Raw genomic sequence first — 18150 nt, 5'->3', positions numbered from 1 at the left:
AAGGTTATCCTGATCGTAGGTCCGAACTGGAAAACCTATTTAGCCATTATATCCGACCTGGCACTGTTTTACGGGGGGACCCTCTTTTACGAGTACCACAAATCCTTCTCGGCAAAAGCGGCGTTGTACATCAAAAAATTTGAGTTGATGGGTTAAGTATAACTGCTCTGGCTGACTGTAGCGTCATAAACTAAATCAAAAACATTCCCCCCAAAAAACTTCAACTCGGTGGTGACAAACAGAATTCATCAAACCATACTAAGATTGGACCAACCAAAATAACCAGAACAGGCAGCGGTTGAAATTTGTTTCTTTGTGGCGTCTTCCACTGAAAGCTTGCTTGAACTGGCTCTAACTTGTAGAAACCCTCTTAATTAATCTCATGACTCAGGAGCTGCATTAGAAAACACAACAAAATACATAAAAGCATAATACTTTATGTATTATGCTTTTATGTATTTTGTTGTGTTTATTTTTTTTGTTGTGTTTGTTTTGTGTTTTGTTTTACCACAAAATACTCAATTTTGTGGTAGGCTATTGCTAGGCATAAAACGTATTATTTGCATTAAATTTGTGCAATACTATGCCCACCTCACACATTTTAATATGCACATTAAAATACAATTGCAAATTAAATGTGATTTATTGATAGTCATAGCTGACAATCATACCTACCTATCTCTCTACCTACCTACCTATCTATCCATATATCTATCTATTTACCAATATCATCCTCCAGGACAGTTTGTTGGTATTACTGGAATGGGTAATGCAAACCTAACATCATGCCTGAACATATATTGTTGATGCAGAATGTGTGTGGATGTATGTCTTACCAGGCTACAGTTACTGGAGTACTCAACAGGGTTGACAACACTGAGCTGGTACAGCATCTTACACACGATGATGACACACACCCAGACTGTTGACAGACAGGAAGCCATGGGTCCGAACCGACTGTAGGGCATTGCCAGAGACCACAACACCACCAAGACCAGGTTCATCACGGATGGCTGCAAAGAAACAGGACAAAACTTCAGTCATAATACACCCTTTCTTAATTTAATAATTTTAAGAGCTTTTATGTAAAGTATCATATATGTGCAGATCAATCATCTTTCAGGCTAACTCCAAAACAAGCTGATTTTGATACGGATTTGATACTGTGCTCCAAAATAGTGCCCCATTCATCCAGCGCATTCGCAAAAAAAAAGTTCTTCAGATTTCTGCAGTTTTGAGTCCACAGAACATACACTTCAGGATCATTCTGTGGGTGGGCCCTGTCAGACTCATGGCTGGCACAGTGGTTGTGTTATAAATGTTGGAGGATACGTTGTTTAGTGAAGCAGCCTTAAATACGTATTTTCCGTTTACCGTCCAGTGTCCTGCTTAGTTAATATTCTGGATGGGTGTGTGGGCAGACAGACAGTCAGATAGATGGATAGATTACCTCTTCAAGTGAAACCCACACAGAGAAGAAGGCCACCATCTTGAAGATGTGGAGCTCCAGTAGTCTCCAGAGAAACACTTGAACTTTTGTGAGAATGTCAGAGAACCTTCTGGACAGAACCAACAACCTGTCCATCACCAGACCCCACTTACTGGGAATCAACTCCACTGAGCAACGGAAGAAAATGGATGAATGCACAACAAGAGTGCGATGATAAGAGGAAAAGGAGACAGAAAAAAACAAAAAAACAATTGAGAAGAGTCTACTCACATAAACACAAGATCATCAAAAGTAAACAAATAAATGTTTTAACAAGAAAAAACACTTATAACCTCACTTCTTGCTCAAAGCTCATATTGCTAGCAGCACTTCAGTAGAAGTGTCTAATTCACACAAAATCCATTGCAGCAATCACTGTTCTCTTTCATTTTGATTTATCGATTCTATTTTTTTTCTTCCATAACTGCTTTGGTTGACTGTAGCGTCATAAACTAAATAAAAAACTCCAAACAAACATTCCCCCAAATAAACAGGATTTAACAAAAAGTTCAAATTGTTGGTGAAAAACTGAATTCATCAAACCAAACTAAGATTGGTCCGACCAAAATAACCAAAACAGGCAGCGGTTGAAATTGGTTTCTTCGTGGCGTCTTCCACTGATCACCTATTTTCAGCGCACCTGCCTTCAATAATAGCTTCTACAGATGTGAAGTAAGGTGACACTGTGAACTGATTTAGCACCAAAAACTACCACTAGGTGCTACTATACTATTTACATTGAGGTATAAATCAAAACAAGTAGAAATTACGAAAGCTTGCTTGAAATGGCTCTTACATGAAGAAACCCACTTAATGAATCTGATGACTCAGGAGCAGCATTAGAAAAACACAACCAAATACAGAAATGTATAATAAATAAAGCCGCAGAGAAGACTACATAATTGAGTAATTTTACATTGTGGTAGGCTATTGCTAGGAATAAAACTAATTATTTGCATTCAATTTGTATACTACTTTGTCCACCTCACATATTTTATTATGCACATTAAAATGTTCCCACTTTTAAAAGTTATCGTTGCAACTTAAATATGATTTACTGATAGTCATAATTGATGTCATATCTTTCTGTCTGTCTATCTACCCTTCATCCTACTTGTTGACCATCTGAATGCACACGATATATACAAATTATTACTAACACATATTTATAAGTAAATAAAAAATATTATCTTTTCACTGTGCAGATGGCAATAGTTCAGAAGGGTGTCAATGAGTAGTTTATTAACATAAACATGGGAACAATATAATTACTAATTTGGGTGTCAATAAAATGTAATTGTAAAATTAGTTTTTAATATAAACTGCCACTGTTGCTTTTTCACCTTCATCTTCAGATTCCTCATCAATGTTAGTCACCAGGTCTTCCTCTTCAAAGTTCATTCCCACATTACCAGAGGCAATCTGCTCAGTCCTCTCAGGGCGTTTCTTCCTGGAGGCACATTGTCTCATTAGTTCTCTCAAAAGTAAAATGTAGAATTCCTGAGTAACACATGATGATACAAAACACCATCACAAAAAGCAGATGCTGTCAGCAGAAATAAAATGACCACATTGCAGTCTACCATATTGATCATAAAATAACAAACGTGATTTATGTTATGAGACTGTACTGTTCTATTAATTTTCCCCAGATTTTAATTCATGATAAAATATATATTTTCTTTTAATTAAATAAATTGTTTGTGTGTGAATACATTCTCTCCAATAATGCATTTATTTGTAATTAAAAATAAATAAATATCAAGATAAATTGATTGAATTTATCTGGTGACCCCTGTACAATGAATATCACAATGATTAAGTAGTATTCCTTTGCATAAGAAGGAGAATACAGTGTGGACATCAAACTTTTCTAGGAGTTAAGCTAACAGATCAAGACTATGTAGTGATCATTTCTGTATGTCATTCATCTCATGGTGCGTACATTTTGTATTATTATACTAGAATGAAAATAGCTCTAAACATGTTTCTAGGAAAATATCATCAGGTATTTGTGGGTTTATTCACTAGTTCCATATTTTTAGTGTTTTTAATGACTTGGAGAGATTTTGACTGATCTACAGCATGGCCAGTTGTTCTTTTGACATCTCTTATTCTATTTTCACTTGCAAAACATGGAGTAAAATATATTTTTAAAATATTTTCCGTATTCTGTGTAATTGTTCATTTATCTTAAAAATATATATTCTTTGCAGTTATTTTTAACATGAAGTCCTCTCTTTTTTCTTCTTGTAAAACATGATAGTTTTGCTGACTTATCTTGAATACAGGGCCAAGTACATACATTTGTCCATGCAAAATAGAATGGGAGTGACTGGTTAACCCTGCACATAATGTAAAATGGAACTTAAATGTTATTTTGTCAGTTGAAGTGGGTAGCAGAGTGATTTCATAAGAGGAGGTGTTAGGTGATTTCAGCAGGCAATAACTATAAAGAATGTGGTTAAGGTTTAATTTATTCAATTATCCTTTGTCCTCCTGATCTAATTAAAATCTCTCAGCAGATGTGATTTAATCCCACTTGTAACTAAACCCCCACCAAGATATTTGCTTTCACTCAGGAATAAGTCACATGCCAGATGGCACAGTAGGGACACTCATATTTTAGTTTTACTGTGGCTTTAAATAACGTGCTAGGGCATGAGTACTAGGAGGGATAAGGTTGTGTTACTTGTTTATCGGTGTAACATGCTCAAGGTCAGTGATTCTCATGAAGGGTTTGTGGAAGTAGTGCAGCTGCAGAATACAGGCCAACAGGAAGAAGCCAGGGATCAGAATACTGCTAAAGAGTTCAGACAGAGCAAACGTCTCCAGACCAATCGCTGCCAACCTGAGGAGCACAGGAGGGCACGATTACAAAGGTAAATGGTAAATGAACTTGCATTTATGTAGCGCATTTCTAGTCTTCCGACCACTCAAAGTTCTGTACATAATATGTCAACATTCACCCATTCATACACTTCTATCTTTATTATTCCTACCTTACTGTGTTTTGTTACACATCAAATCTGGACTCAGGTAGGGAAACTGTACACATCGCTCACATAGTGGAAGGAACAAGGGGTTAATAAGGATCCAAAAGTTTATTTTTGCCCTAAGGCAAAGATAAACTTTTGGGTCAACCAACCTTAATACCTCCATTTGCTTTTCAGTGATGCTTGGAATGTTTTGGGATGCGTAGGCTATGAACAGTTAAAATATGTCCTTAATGCAGGGGTAATGTTTAAATATCAACAAACTTTCTATTCAAATCAAGAAATCACAAACTATAAACTAATGATAACAGAATCAGTCTACTTCTGAAAGAGAAGCTGAGACAGAGAAGAGAAGGGGAGAGAAAGACACTTTTATAAAAGAACGTACTGTTTTTCAGTAAAACCGGTAAAGTTTCTCCAGTATCCAGGGAAGTCTTCAAACTGGTAAGTGTAGATGGATATCAGCACCAGCATTGTGTAGGCTACAACAAGCCACCAGAAGAGCTTCAATAGACGTCTCCACAGAGAATAGTACACCTGGGAAATAATCACTCAATCACTTAATACAAGAGGTTTTTGGAAATAACATGTATTTGTAAATATGTGCAAATAACGACAACAGTTTGAAGAGGCACCTGAGTGTTTACTTTAGTCAAAAACTGAGAAACAAAGAAAATGGCAAAATACTGAGGTTCAACTAAAACAATATTCTGCAGTGAGAATTATGTTTATCAAAGTATCTGATGAGTTGACTAAATAAACAATAAAAATGTGGACAGCCAGCCTGAATACCTGGTCTGTCGTCCTGTTCCTACCTGATAGAGACAGAGGCAGAGCAGGAACAGCAGCATGTAGATGATTTTGTATCCAACAAGTTTTCCAGCAAAAGAGACCATGATGAACATCCCTCCACACACATAGATCCAGTACTTGGCATAACAGCTCATCACCATGCCTCCTAGAACCTTCAACACTGATTCATTACCAGCACCCTCTTGAAAAGGATAAGGGGATAGAGAGTGGGTGAAGGAATAGGGATTACATGTTGATGGCAAAATGTAAAATGAAAAGTCATCAGAAAGATACTGTGCATGGTAAGAAAAAATGTAAAACATTGTCATGCTCTGCAGACTGGGACCATAATTCATCCAAAAGTTTGTTTGCGTTCAAAGCTGGATATTTTTCAGAGTTGTAAAATTGTAAATTAATCCTCTGGGGAAGATGAAACGCTGGTGAAAGGACATGGCCTTTAGGAAGCTGACTTTCACCCCAAAGGAAATTGTGATTTGCTGAAGCACTTCACATTGGTGTCCACAATATTTTATTCAGTTGGTACTGAATGTTTTACCTAAATATTAAATACTGATGATATTTGTTACATTGTAAATTATACCCTAATCACTTATAGAATAAGTTTTAGTAATCTCAAGGTAATGGCGCTGAATGTCAATAGTTTAATACTGTCAATAGTTTTCAAAGTAGATTTTTTGGTAGAAAGTCCAGTTTTTCCAATAAAAACTGCACGTTATGAGGATTATCCCAAATCATTAATTTAACACAATGTTGAAAAAAATACTTTAAAGAATGTTACTTCACTATGTTGGACCACTTGCTTTGCCTCTTTATATCATGGATATAAAACAATTGATTGTACTTGAGAATGGTACAGAGCATAAGCCCCAACCCTTAGAGACTGTCTGTACCGTGCCTCGCCCCTTACATAAACGATTTCTTTAATTACTGAATCATTTGTTTACATTTATTGAGTAAAGTAGTATAAACACCTAAAAAAGTGATTACCTGCTATGCATTAGTGTTTTATCATTATGGAACAGGGGTATATGTGTGTGTGTGTGTGTAAAATATATCTGACCTCCTGTAGTGACCTCCTGTAGTGGTGTGGTCATTTTCCTCTTCCTGCTGAAGTTTTCCTTCACTGCCTGACGTACTAAAAGCCAGAAGGTCAAAGTAAACAGGAGCTGAAGGGAGTGGGGTGGGGGGGGGGGGGGGGGAGAGAGAGAGAGAGAGAGAGAGAGAGAGAGAGAGAGAGAGAGAGAGAGAGATTAAAAAGGAATCTCTCAAAATTATCAATCCCTTTATTCAGCTGCTGAAATCAATATAACTATTTCGTGCATATTTATTAAACCAATGAAATTACCATGACAGGCGACAAAACTTTGCCTTACTGATGATGTGAAAGAGCCAAGTCACAGCTGAGTTTATTTAAAACAACTGCCCCACAATTTAAAACCTGATGCCAGGCTGTACCTTTGGCTGTGATGAAGCATTTAATCTGGCTTGCTGTGTGGAGCGATGAGCCCCTACTCTTTCTACAACCAGCAGTCAGTGATGACAAATATACAGTATCTCATAATATATCACAACTTTAACTTCATCATCAAGTCCCCCAGTATATATTCTCTCATCTTACCATAGCTCCCAGTCTTAAACAGGGGTGTTGGGCTCTGTCTAGTCCCAGCTGTCTGAGACTCATGTTGCCCACAGTGGTGGGCAGTTCAGGCTGAAGCTCCATTGCCCAGACATACTGCAGACAGCACAGAGCAAGTCCATAAAGCAGGATGAATGGGGAGCACAGTGTGGCTGCATGTCGTCTACAAAATGAGACAGCAAACTATCAGCAGCAGACAGCAAAAATCTATCTAACAGTATGTTGAAATCACTTAAAATTTAAGATGTGTATTTGTTCAGTTTAACAAGATCAGACACTGACCAAACACAATCCTAGACTGTAGGAATCAATTAATGCAATCACCAAGCATTTAGGAAAACTTTTACAATTAAAGATAATCATGTTATCTCTGTTATGCTGCTCATTCTGTACACATGACATCTATTGCATTCTGTCCATCCTGGGAGAAGGATCCCTCCTCTGTCGTTCTCCCAGAGGTTTCTTCCTTTTTTCTCCCTGTTAAAGGGGTTTTTAGGGGAGTTTTTCCTGTGCTAAGGACAGAGGATGTGAGGGGAAGGACAGAGGATGTGAGGGGTGTAAGGACAGAGGATGATGACAGAGGGGTCTAAGGACAAGGGTGAGGGTCTAAGGACAGAGGGAGGGTGTAAGGACAGAGGGGTGTAAGGACAGAGGATGTGAGGGTGTAAGGACAGAGGATGTGAGGGTGTAAGGACAGAGGATGTGAGGGATGTGAGGGTGTAAGGACAGAGGATGAGGGTAAGACAGAGGATGTGAGGGTGTAAGGACAGAGGATGAGGGTGTAAGGACAGAGGAAGGACAGAGGATGTGAGGGTGTAAGGACAGAGGATGCATGTGCACAGATTGTAAAGCCCTCTGAGGCAAATTTGTAATTTGTGATTCTGGGCTATACAAAATAAACTGAATTGAATTGAAATTGAATGTTGTTTATCAGAGTCCTGATTTGTTCTGTCAGTGCTACAGGTACCTGGCTCGCAGGATCCAGATGAGACATGCCCACAACAGCAGCACAAAGGTCAGCCAGCTGTGGTACGTGATGCTCCAAACCTGAACAACATGGAAAAAGCACATAAGAAAGCCATATTGTTGTCACAGCCAGGCGTTCCCCCTGTACTTCTTCCTGTCTGTCTGTGTGTTTGTGGAGTGGGCGTGGCTCCTACCTGGTCTCCTCCCGGCTCCCTCCTGATAACAACTCATTCCCCTCACCTGTTCCAGTCTGCTCAGCTGCCTAACATCTTATCATCAACCCAACAGTATACTGTATCTACCCCAGCTTTCCATCCTTTCAGGGCCAGATCTTTGTTACAACCTCCATGGAGCATCCTGGTTTGCCTGCCTGCCTGCCTGCCTGCCTGCCTGCCTGCCTGCCTGCCTGCTCATTCCCCAACCTGACACGCTCACACCCCGCTCTGCCTGCCCTGCCTGCCCTGCCTTGCTAGAACAATAATCCCTTGGTGGTCACCGCTGCTCCATCTCAACCCTGGTCATTCTAACCACTTATTATTCCCTTAAAAATAAACTCTTTCACTTCTATGACTTCCCTTGTCTGTGTCTGCGTTTGGGTCCAAACTTACAGTCCCCGTGACAATTGTGTTGCTGTTTTTGTATGCAGGTCACAGTAGCTTGACCATGGCCTATCTCCAGGCCATGGTCAAGCCCTACACCCCCGCCCGACCACTCCTCTCTGCTGCCTCGGGCGACTGGTTGCCCCGTCGCTCAGAGGTCCCTGTGGCCGATCCACCCGGTCACAGCTTTTTTCTGTCCTGGCCCCTCAGTGGAGGAATGAACTCCCCACTGACGTCAGGACAGCAGAGTCGCTGCCCATCTTTAGGCTGAAAACTCACCTCTTCAAGAAGTACTACCCTGAGCCTTCCTCGCACTTATTGCACTTATTGTATTCGTATTAGTTTGTTGCAATTATTGTTTTAGTTTGTTAGTAATATTGCCTCTGCACTATACTTTTGCTCTGGTTTATGCTTTTAGATGCTTGTTTAAGAAAGGAGATGCACTTATGACTTCTGGTGACTAGTAGTTCTCTTGAATACCTATGTTGAATACACTTCCTGTAAGTCGCTTTGGATAAAAGCGTCTGCTAAATGAATGTAATGTAAATGTAATGTAATGTAATCTAACAGCATGAAGAGACAAAGGTGCCAAAACCAGTCTGTGATATTAAAGTTACTACAAATAACTTTCATTTTGTGTTGATTTTAGCGATCCCTGTGAACCTGCTTGATTTCACCTGATTTCGCGCAGAATCCAACCTGGTGATTGCAAGCATTAAGAATAACTATATAGAAATAGACAATCTTCTAGCTGATTGTCTTATTTACTTATGAATGTCATACAGAGGCATCAGCATCACCGTTTCATAACAAGTTCAAAGTTCCTCACCGTAACTTTAACTAATGAAGTTAATAATTGTGTTCATTACGTATACAGAAAAGTCTACTGCATTGGTCTTGTATAAAATCATGGCTTATTTTTATAGTTACCATCATGGCTATGAGAGCACAGACATAGCTCTGCTGCATGACCACCTTTCCCAGCAGGAAAAACGGGCTTTCACTCTGTTGGGGTCCACTGGGGGCGCCACTAGCACCTGCCAAAAACAACAATCACCTCAGTATGTGGAAGATTACATAGAACAGATAATGTAAATATCATTCACCCATTCACAACCATTTATACACTGATGGCAGGGGCTACCATGCAAGGTGACACCTGCCTATATAGGCTAACATTCATACCCACTCATACATGGAACAATTCGGGGTTAAGTGTCTTGCCAAGGACAGATCAAGATGGACTAGCGGAGTCAAAGATTGAACCGCCGATCCTCTGATTGAAGGATGACCCTGTTCTACCACTGAGCCACAGTGGCCCAACCAACTGAGTAGGATCAAGATAACATCATGTATCAATGTATCTGAGAAGTAAGTTAGTCTGTTGAAATGGTCTATAAAAAGGGATTATTGTAGTTACAGATTGGCTGTTTTATAGTTGTCTAATTTCTCCCTGTAATCTTGGTCACCTGCTTTTTGACTACTTTTCTCTTTTAATAGAAATGGGTACACAGCATCAATCAATGCAACATTTAGTTCTCTTTAATTTACAAAGGTTTGGCACTATTTTCTTGAAAATTGCTTTGCCCTTCTGTGTGCTCTGTGTGCTTTCTTGTCAGTGACGTCTTATTCTTATGTAATGGTGCACTGTTGTCCAACTTTACAAAATGGTCTGACAATCCATGAGGTGATATATGGCACAATCAATATTATTTCTTATTTATTTCTATCAGCACTATTCATGAACCCACAGCGACTGCCTTTGGCTTCAGATTTGTGATGCTGTGTGTTCACATTGGATTGTGCTGCCCCATTCAGACAGCTAGATGATTTCTGTGAAAAATGTAGTATTTCATACCCAAATCTGGCTCACTTTCTCCAGCCATAGTTCCTGCTCTGCTGCTTTCTGTGCCCCTAGACAGGAGCATGAGCTGAAACAGACAAGCACGCAAACACACACTTAAGTGGATATGTGAATACAGTTTTATTAAAGAATGGGACTTTTTCTAATAATTTCATTCCACTTGGTACAACTCTCAGGTGTTATTTATGAAGCAATTTGTCCATACTTTCATTGTAGTTTCTTAAAATGGTCAAATTTGAACTACTTAACTACACATAGAGAAATTAATATTGACCTGTGTGTCATCTTCATGATCATCTTTCTGTTGATTCCATGACCTTAGCTCAACCATCTCCTCGTCTTCTATTTTCTCCTGCTGCTGCTCTTCCTTAACCTGCTAAACACACAAATACAGCATCTAATAAAAAACACAAGTCAAAACTGAAGTAAAAAAAATCCAATTACGCTACAAGCATGTGCAAACATTTTTAAAGTTTTAAAGCTCTTGTGCTTGCTAGCTCCTGCACTGATCATTTGGCCTTTCAAAGCAAGATAGCAACAACAGTGGAAAAAGCTCATCTCACTGTATCTGCTTACAAGTATCTTAGTGCAAGCATTGTCAGAGATTTAAAAATATGCAAAAAATAATTATGTTATTATTAAGTGAAGTAAGAGTTGTTTCAATATTAGGGCAAAATAATCTAAATTATGGTACCCAAACCAAAACAGTACTACTTTCACACTCACTTTAAGAATGTTTATTCTTTACTAAATAAAGTGAAATGTTGTCTGAACATATGTAGCCATGCATGGACATTTAGTGAAACAGTTGACAATTAGAACGAAAACGTGATTTAAATCAGGAATTGTGATCAAAGAACAAGTAAACAAGAGTAAGTGATGCTGTCGTAACTCGCTGAGCAACAGATTCCCAATAAACAAAACAGCTAACCATCCAGAAGAGAATTTTTAAGTTTGCCACACATCTGCGCTGTCTCGCCTATCATGCAATTACGCACTGATCTACATATCCAATGCCAACCAGCTTTTTTCTTTGTAATACTCTCTGCTATGGACACATTTCAGTCGGTACCAGTGATGAAGAAGTAGCAGATACCTGGTTAGGTGTTCCATGATATCCTGTCTTGAGAACTGTTGCTATGGTAATGTAGAGGAGGAACAGTATTCCTGGGTTGACGTAAACTGGCCAATCATGACCTGCATTAAGGTTTAGGTCATAGGGTGAGGAGCAGTTTCCTGGTATGATGATGTCCTTCAGACCAAAGAGTCTAGACAGAAACAGACATAAAGAGAAAGAGTGAGAAGGGTTGGAGATAAAGATAACAGGAGGCAGTTGATGACATGTTGAACAAATGTTGTTGTGGCCAGAAGGATGTAAGGCAGCTAGAATATTAGGATTAGGTGAAGGTGGAGTCTGTTTTTTAAGTGACCGGTCAAGTGGAGCTTTAAAAATACCAGACACCCACTAATCAGAGAGTCTGTTTATTGGCCAAATTCTGTCATGATCTTGGTTTTGGTTTAATTTTTTACTAGTTTTAGTGTTTTTGTGACTCTCTGTCTTTGTGGTCTTCCCTCCTTTTTTTCTGTGCAGCACATGTGTTTGTTACGTTGGCCTGGTTAAATTTGTTTATTTTGGTAATTTCAGTGTTTCTTGTTTTATTTTGTGTAACCCACCTATACTATCGTTTCAGACAACTTCACTTCCTGCCCTTTTGTGTTTTTCCTGCCCCTGATTAAATCCACCTGTGTCTATTCACCTATACCTCTCATGTGAATTTAAACCCTCTGTTTCCCTATCTCTGTGCCAGTTCTTTCTAGTCCTCTGTTTTTTACGTTCCAGCGATTTTCCTAGTGTTCATGTTCCTGGTTTGTGATCTCTGGCTGTTTCTTCTTGACCAAGTGTTTTGCCTTATCCCTGCATGACGTGTTTGTACTGACTGCCTACCTGTGAACCGAACCAGATCCGTTAAGAAAAGTCTAATTTTCTAAATCTGATCTTACTGTCTGGGTAATGTAATTGAGTCCTGTTTTTCCTGTGTTTCCACGAGGTGTAACAAATTCAGAATGTTTTAAAACAAGAACAAGGACCTTACATGTCCAATTGAAAAAATGAAAAACAATACTATGCAGGTTATCTGCAAAAACATTGGAGAAAAGTACTATTTCTAACAATACTAATAGGAATTTATTGCTTTATTGATGTTAGAGAAAACCATATGTTGTATTGAGTCAATATTGTTCATGTCGGAGCTTTGAAGTACGCTCTCTCCCATTTGGGACTCTTAAAAATGAAAATAGACAAAAGGATTTTTAAATAATATTGTATTTGTATCTACATGTTTTATTGAGATGAGATAGATATTTAACAAAAGTTGAAATGGAATTTGTCAAACATTAAAATTTTACTACACCCTGAAAAAAAAAGATGAAAAAATCTGCATAATCTTTTGACACTAATATCTGGAATCTTGCGTGATCAGGATCTTGCAGATCAGTTAGTCATGGATACTAGGCCTACTTCTAAGTTTTAGGTTCTTCTGATTCACCATCTTTTTAAAGAACAGTTGATCTGTGTGGTGTAGTTTCGATTGACAAAATAACCATACAACCAAAAACTGTCTGAGCAGTAAAGTCCATTTAGACCCTTTGGTTTAACTGATCTGTACAAAGTCTAAACACAGACCACAGGTTTATATTAATGCTCAGATGATTGTCAAACTGATTATCTTAGGAGGTAACATCCAGAGAGACAAAAATGAAAGAAAAAAAACCCTGTTGCACATATAGGGAGCAAACACAGGGCAAATGCAAATCAGAAACTGATATTGTTTAAGATGATGCTGTAGGGGATAGGACATGTAATTTCCTCAATTCCTGTCTCCTCATGTCTACAATGAGAATGTCTTAAGATGCAAGTGAGTGGAATGTGGATCTGAAAATTGGGAATGCCTTAGGAGCCCCAGGAAGAGTTGGAAGAAGTGGAAGAAGGGGATCTGGCGTTCAAGTTCAAGTAACTTTTTTTGCTCATTGCCCAGCACTCAGTACGATTAATGAAATAGAAGGAAAAATACAGGAAACACTTCTGGTTATAGTCGAGTAGAGAGCTTTTATTTTGAAAGGTGTTTAATGATAAACCGATAACTAGGCCTTTGCTCTCAGTAACATTGGTAGCAGAGCATGGTTGGCAACTACAGAGTTCAGCTAACCTTTGACGAAGGGAAACATTACCAATGTTGGAGGAATGAAGAAAGTTTAGACCATAGTTAACAAGCTCTTTTTGTGGTTTTAGCGTTGTCAGGAAGAGCAAGAAAAACAGTGATTGAATTACCTGTAGACAATTTGAATGAGGACACAGGCATGAACATTTAATTTACAATAAACTTGAAAAACTTTTATAAACTTGATTTTTTTTTCTCAATGCAGAAAAAGACTAAACCTTTAAGGCTTTCTCAAGTGCAGCAAGTTGATCAACACGGCTGTATCTAACCACTACCGGGGTTAAGTACTGCAGAGACATTCTAATACTTCCAAACTGGCCTTTCATCACTTCAGGGGAGTTTTGAATAAACTTTCTCAGAGACTCTCCCCACAGACCAGATGGTACCTTTACACCTTTAGCAATAAAGGTGACAAATCTGACGGTCCACAGCACTAAGAGAAAGATTTCCAGGCAATATACTAAGTTAAAACATGGATGGATTAACTGAAGTCTTTCTCTGCACAAATACCTAACCTTTCTCTCTTTCCCCCTCTCTCTTATCTAAACAAATGTCAAACAGACCCCAACAGATCAAGTCGTAAATACTTGGAGTCACAAACAGGAACTGAATATAGGTGGCTTACAATTATTCTCTGTAGGTCTGAATTACACTGTATAATACTTCGTATTATTCAATAACCCGACTTAAGTTATCCCACAATCGATTCCAAGAAAGTAGATATTTTCCCTGAATCTGTGAGAGAAAAACTACACTAACCATGTTTACGACCCATCAGATTGGCTCCTGAAGAATTTGACTCACTGCAGAGGGTGATATAGTTGTATAAGGTATAAAAGGTATCAAAAGTACCAACAGTATGTGTTTTGACTATACCGATGCACAGATCTATCGGCTGCTGATTGATGGGCCAGTTTTCAGCTGATACAACCGATGACAGGCCTATCAGGTTCATATTTCAGTTTTTTCGTCAGTGCCAGTGTCACATGATAGTTTTACATCAGTAGACAGCGTCACAGACTATAAAGTCAAAGCCACACCCCAGAACTGTCGGTTAGCAAAAAAGAAGAAGTTCAAAATGTGTCACCACGCCAAGTCCAAAATAAGCCGTGGAGGATCAACCTTAACAAATCACATCACATTTGAAACAACTAACTTAATCAGACAATTATTGTAATTCATTCTTATGCATGCTGTTGAGATCACTGTTTGAATCACAGTGACCAACAGCAGCGGTAATGGACTTTGCTCGTCTGTTCAAGCTCTACTCAGTAAAAATGAGTATTGGTTGAAGGTAAGTTATAATGCTACCTTGATGTGCTTAAATATAATGCAATTTAAAATAAATATAAAAGAGGGAAATATGACCTGTTTAACTTTAGTTTATATAACATAATGAAAACTACTTAAGACAATAATTTTCCAGTAATCAAAGTAAGTTTTAAAATAAAATACAATCATTTATTTGTTTCTCTTTAGAATAACTTTTTTTTAATAACTATAGATCACAATAATAAAGTAAAAAGATAACATTAAGAATATTTGACGGTTTACATTGACTTCTGGGTGGTTGAAATTATGCCACGCATTTGCCATACCAGTGCTCTACCACTTAAGAAGGATTTATATTAACATTTTATGAAAAACCAGAAAAAATGTTTTTCACAAATCATTTTGATATTGATTGATAAAATGTGTACAGGTGTTTGAGTATCTCAACAATGTCTAATACTTAAAAACACAAAAAACACAACAAACTCAACAGCTTGATCAATTAAGTTGTTCAGACTTATTATTACTTATGATTATCAATATGAATATATATAGAGATATAAACTGGCAGACATTCACACACACACACTAACACACACACACACACACATACACAGTGTGCTGACAGCTAGGTATACCGACAGATACCTGGCAGGAACCCTGGTAATGATAGATGAGAGAGAAACGGAGAGTGGGAGAGGTCTTACGTAATAGTGGAATGCTGCACTTCATCTTTCTGCAATTCAGCTATAGGGTAAAAAAGGTGAGGTTACGAAGGATCAGCTGCTAGCTGCTAGCTAGTCATTCCACACATACCAGTCCAAAATCACACTCTCCTCACATTCCTCTGCTCTAAAACACACATTCTATTTTCTTCTCTTAAAACTAACACAGAGATTCCACATTGCAAGGCAAGCACACTATTAATAGATAGTAATGGTTTCCTGGGAGGAAGGAACTTGAGCTTCAAGCCCACTGCCTAAATAATATCACATGTCATTGACTAAACTGAGAAGACAGTAAGGAACATGGAAGGAGTAAAGAGGCATTTCTAGGTCACAGAGGAAAAAGATTATGGCATTTGCAACCTGTTTTCACTCCCAACTGGTCAAATACCACAGCTTGATGCCCCTGTGACTCCGATACAGATGCACTGCGGCACCGTTTAGCGTCTGTGTGAGATGTACTGGGCTTTCAACTAACTCCATTTAAACCAATCCATGTCATAATTAGATGGTCAGAGCAACTAATGCAGTTAAAAGAGCGAGGAAGTCTCTGTAGGGTGTGTGGAAGAGGAGGATGAATGGGTCAAACAAACACAGGATTTTAACTCAGGGGACTGTGTCCTGTGTGAAACCAAGTGTAACTTATGTAGTCTACTTAAGAGCAGTTGTGAAACAACGTTATTTTAGGTAACAAACATACTTATTTTAACCGAAACCATGATCTTTTCCTCAACCTAACCGAGTAGTTTTGTTGCCTGAACATAACCAGGTAGTGTTGTTGCATAAGTAAAACAAAAAAAAGTAAATCTATGTTGGAAGTTCATTTTGAAAAGAGCAAATTTCCTTTCTTCCCAGAGAAAATTTAGATCACATAAAAAAAAGAAACCCTTGCCATTCCTGCCTTTGTTAAGGTCCAGGAAGTGTTGATTCATGGGGACATATTTCTGAATGTATATTGAATGAAAACTCTGCATTCATTTAAGAAAGATATTGTTTAACTAATTAACCTTAAGTAGATTATATTACCTGTCTTCTTACCACCGTGGTGGAAATCCTTGTTAAAATCACGTGAAATGGCTATTACAATATTAGATTTTCACAGGACGATTATTATATATATATATATATCGGTGAATATATATAAGGAAAACTTAAGAGTTGCTAATAATTCTCTGTAGGCTCATCATCAACGGCATATTTCAATAAACACAAAGAAATTTGATCCATTGTTTGTATAAGCTAATTACTATCCATCATACATTTAATAAAAAATGTAATCCTTTTGTATTCCAGTATACCTTTTTAAGGAGTCAAGGGGAAATTTTGACCTGAAAATGCCGTTCAAAGACACCAAAATCAGTATGAAGCCTCGTCTAGGGACCAGAAATATCTTATGGCAATATAGACACTATATTTCTTATGGATCTGGACCGCAGTTAAACTCACCAACCGGTTATAGTCAATACCAGTGTATTGAAACAACACTAAGTTGAATTAAAATGATTTATTGCACAGTGTGCTACAGTCTTACCTGGCCCACAGACTGTGTGGGGGGAACAGGGCCTGGGCCAGCAGACTCTGGTACACGTACAGACAAACCATGTGACCAGCAGTGAAGAAGCCAACCATCACACACAGTGCATTGAATCCCAGGTGACTGATGGGAAGGTGGCACGCCCACCACGTGCACACGCCGATGAAAAGCAGGAAGTAGATGGCTGAGAAGGCAGAGGGCAGTGTGATGCCTAGGAGGAAAATGAGGAGGTCAGGAGGTATGTACTTGCTGTCAAATCATTTTAATCCTTGGAATTAAGTGTTAATGATCAGAGAAGAAAGAAGACTTCATTTAAACGGCCTAAAACTATTTGTGCATGTTTTGACATAAATTTTTACATTTTCAGAAACAATTACATTTCCTCTTTCCCTTACTCAAATACCAAGACAAATCAACTTCATATTTGTGCATCTAGAACAGCCATACTATAGGTTTATGAGCTGTTTTCCTAGCTTAGAATAAAGACTAGTAGCTGGGGGTAAAATATGTCATCTAATACCTCCAAAGCTGTCTTCTACAAGTTGTATTTTGCAGGAAGTGCTTATTTTCACTGACAAATAAATTAGCTTTGGTCTTTAAACAATGTTCTATTTTCCTAATACCTTGAACACATTAAAATGTTAACCATATTGTTTAAGGCCATATTGTTTATTGTTTTGGTAATGCATACAAGTATAAATTCAAGAGCATGTTTTTTGTACTTTTGCACTCACAGTTTTTTCTTTTTACTCCACTACAGCTATCAAGCTTTGTAGTTTTTGACAGTGTGAAAAGAAGACAAAGAAAAAACATTACACAGTTTCTCGAATGTCATATATGAAACATATATATAACCTTTACATCACCACCACAACTTCTACTGTGCAGGTCTAGTTGAGATCATGATGTAGATCTAATTACTGTCAGAGGCCTTAACTTAAACTAATTAAAGGTGACATACCAGTCAAAGAATGTTGCTTCCCTGACAGTCTGGCCACATATGACAGATTTTCTAGGTGTTTTTGCATATTAGTCATT

General features: G+C 38.2%; 1 protein-coding gene across 1 annotated transcript in view; it reads right to left on the bottom strand.

Moving 5' to 3' along the window:
- The window catches only part of piezo1 (piezo-type mechanosensitive ion channel component 1), a 79864-nt gene that overhangs the window by 38520 nt on the left and 23194 nt on the right, over window positions 1-18150 (bottom strand). The window contains exons 6-19 of the mRNA XM_054599755.1: window positions 17110-17323; window positions 11460-11631; window positions 10638-10739; window positions 10358-10430; window positions 9430-9536; window positions 7902-7981; window positions 6917-7097; window positions 6359-6464; window positions 5301-5479; window positions 4874-5022; window positions 4182-4340; window positions 2833-2939; window positions 1451-1617; window positions 837-1013 (exon numbers count right to left, since the gene is read on the bottom strand). Coding sequence (XP_054455730.1) covers window positions 837-1013; window positions 1451-1617; window positions 2833-2939; window positions 4182-4340; window positions 4874-5022; window positions 5301-5479; window positions 6359-6464; window positions 6917-7097; window positions 7902-7981; window positions 9430-9536; window positions 10358-10430; window positions 10638-10739; window positions 11460-11631; window positions 17110-17323 — 1973 coding nt within the window. The remainder of the gene's footprint in view (window positions 1-836; window positions 1014-1450; window positions 1618-2832; window positions 2940-4181; window positions 4341-4873; window positions 5023-5300; window positions 5480-6358; window positions 6465-6916; window positions 7098-7901; window positions 7982-9429; window positions 9537-10357; window positions 10431-10637; window positions 10740-11459; window positions 11632-17109; window positions 17324-18150) is intronic.

The sequence above is a fragment of the Anoplopoma fimbria genome, chromosome 6 (genome assembly GCF_027596085.1).
Source record: "Anoplopoma fimbria isolate UVic2021 breed Golden Eagle Sablefish chromosome 6, Afim_UVic_2022, whole genome shotgun sequence".
NCBI classification, from domain to species: Eukaryota; Metazoa; Chordata; class Actinopteri; order Perciformes; family Anoplopomatidae; genus Anoplopoma; species Anoplopoma fimbria.
The sequence above is the reverse complement of the archived record's forward strand: the minus strand, read 5'-3'. Positions and strand labels throughout refer to the sequence as shown.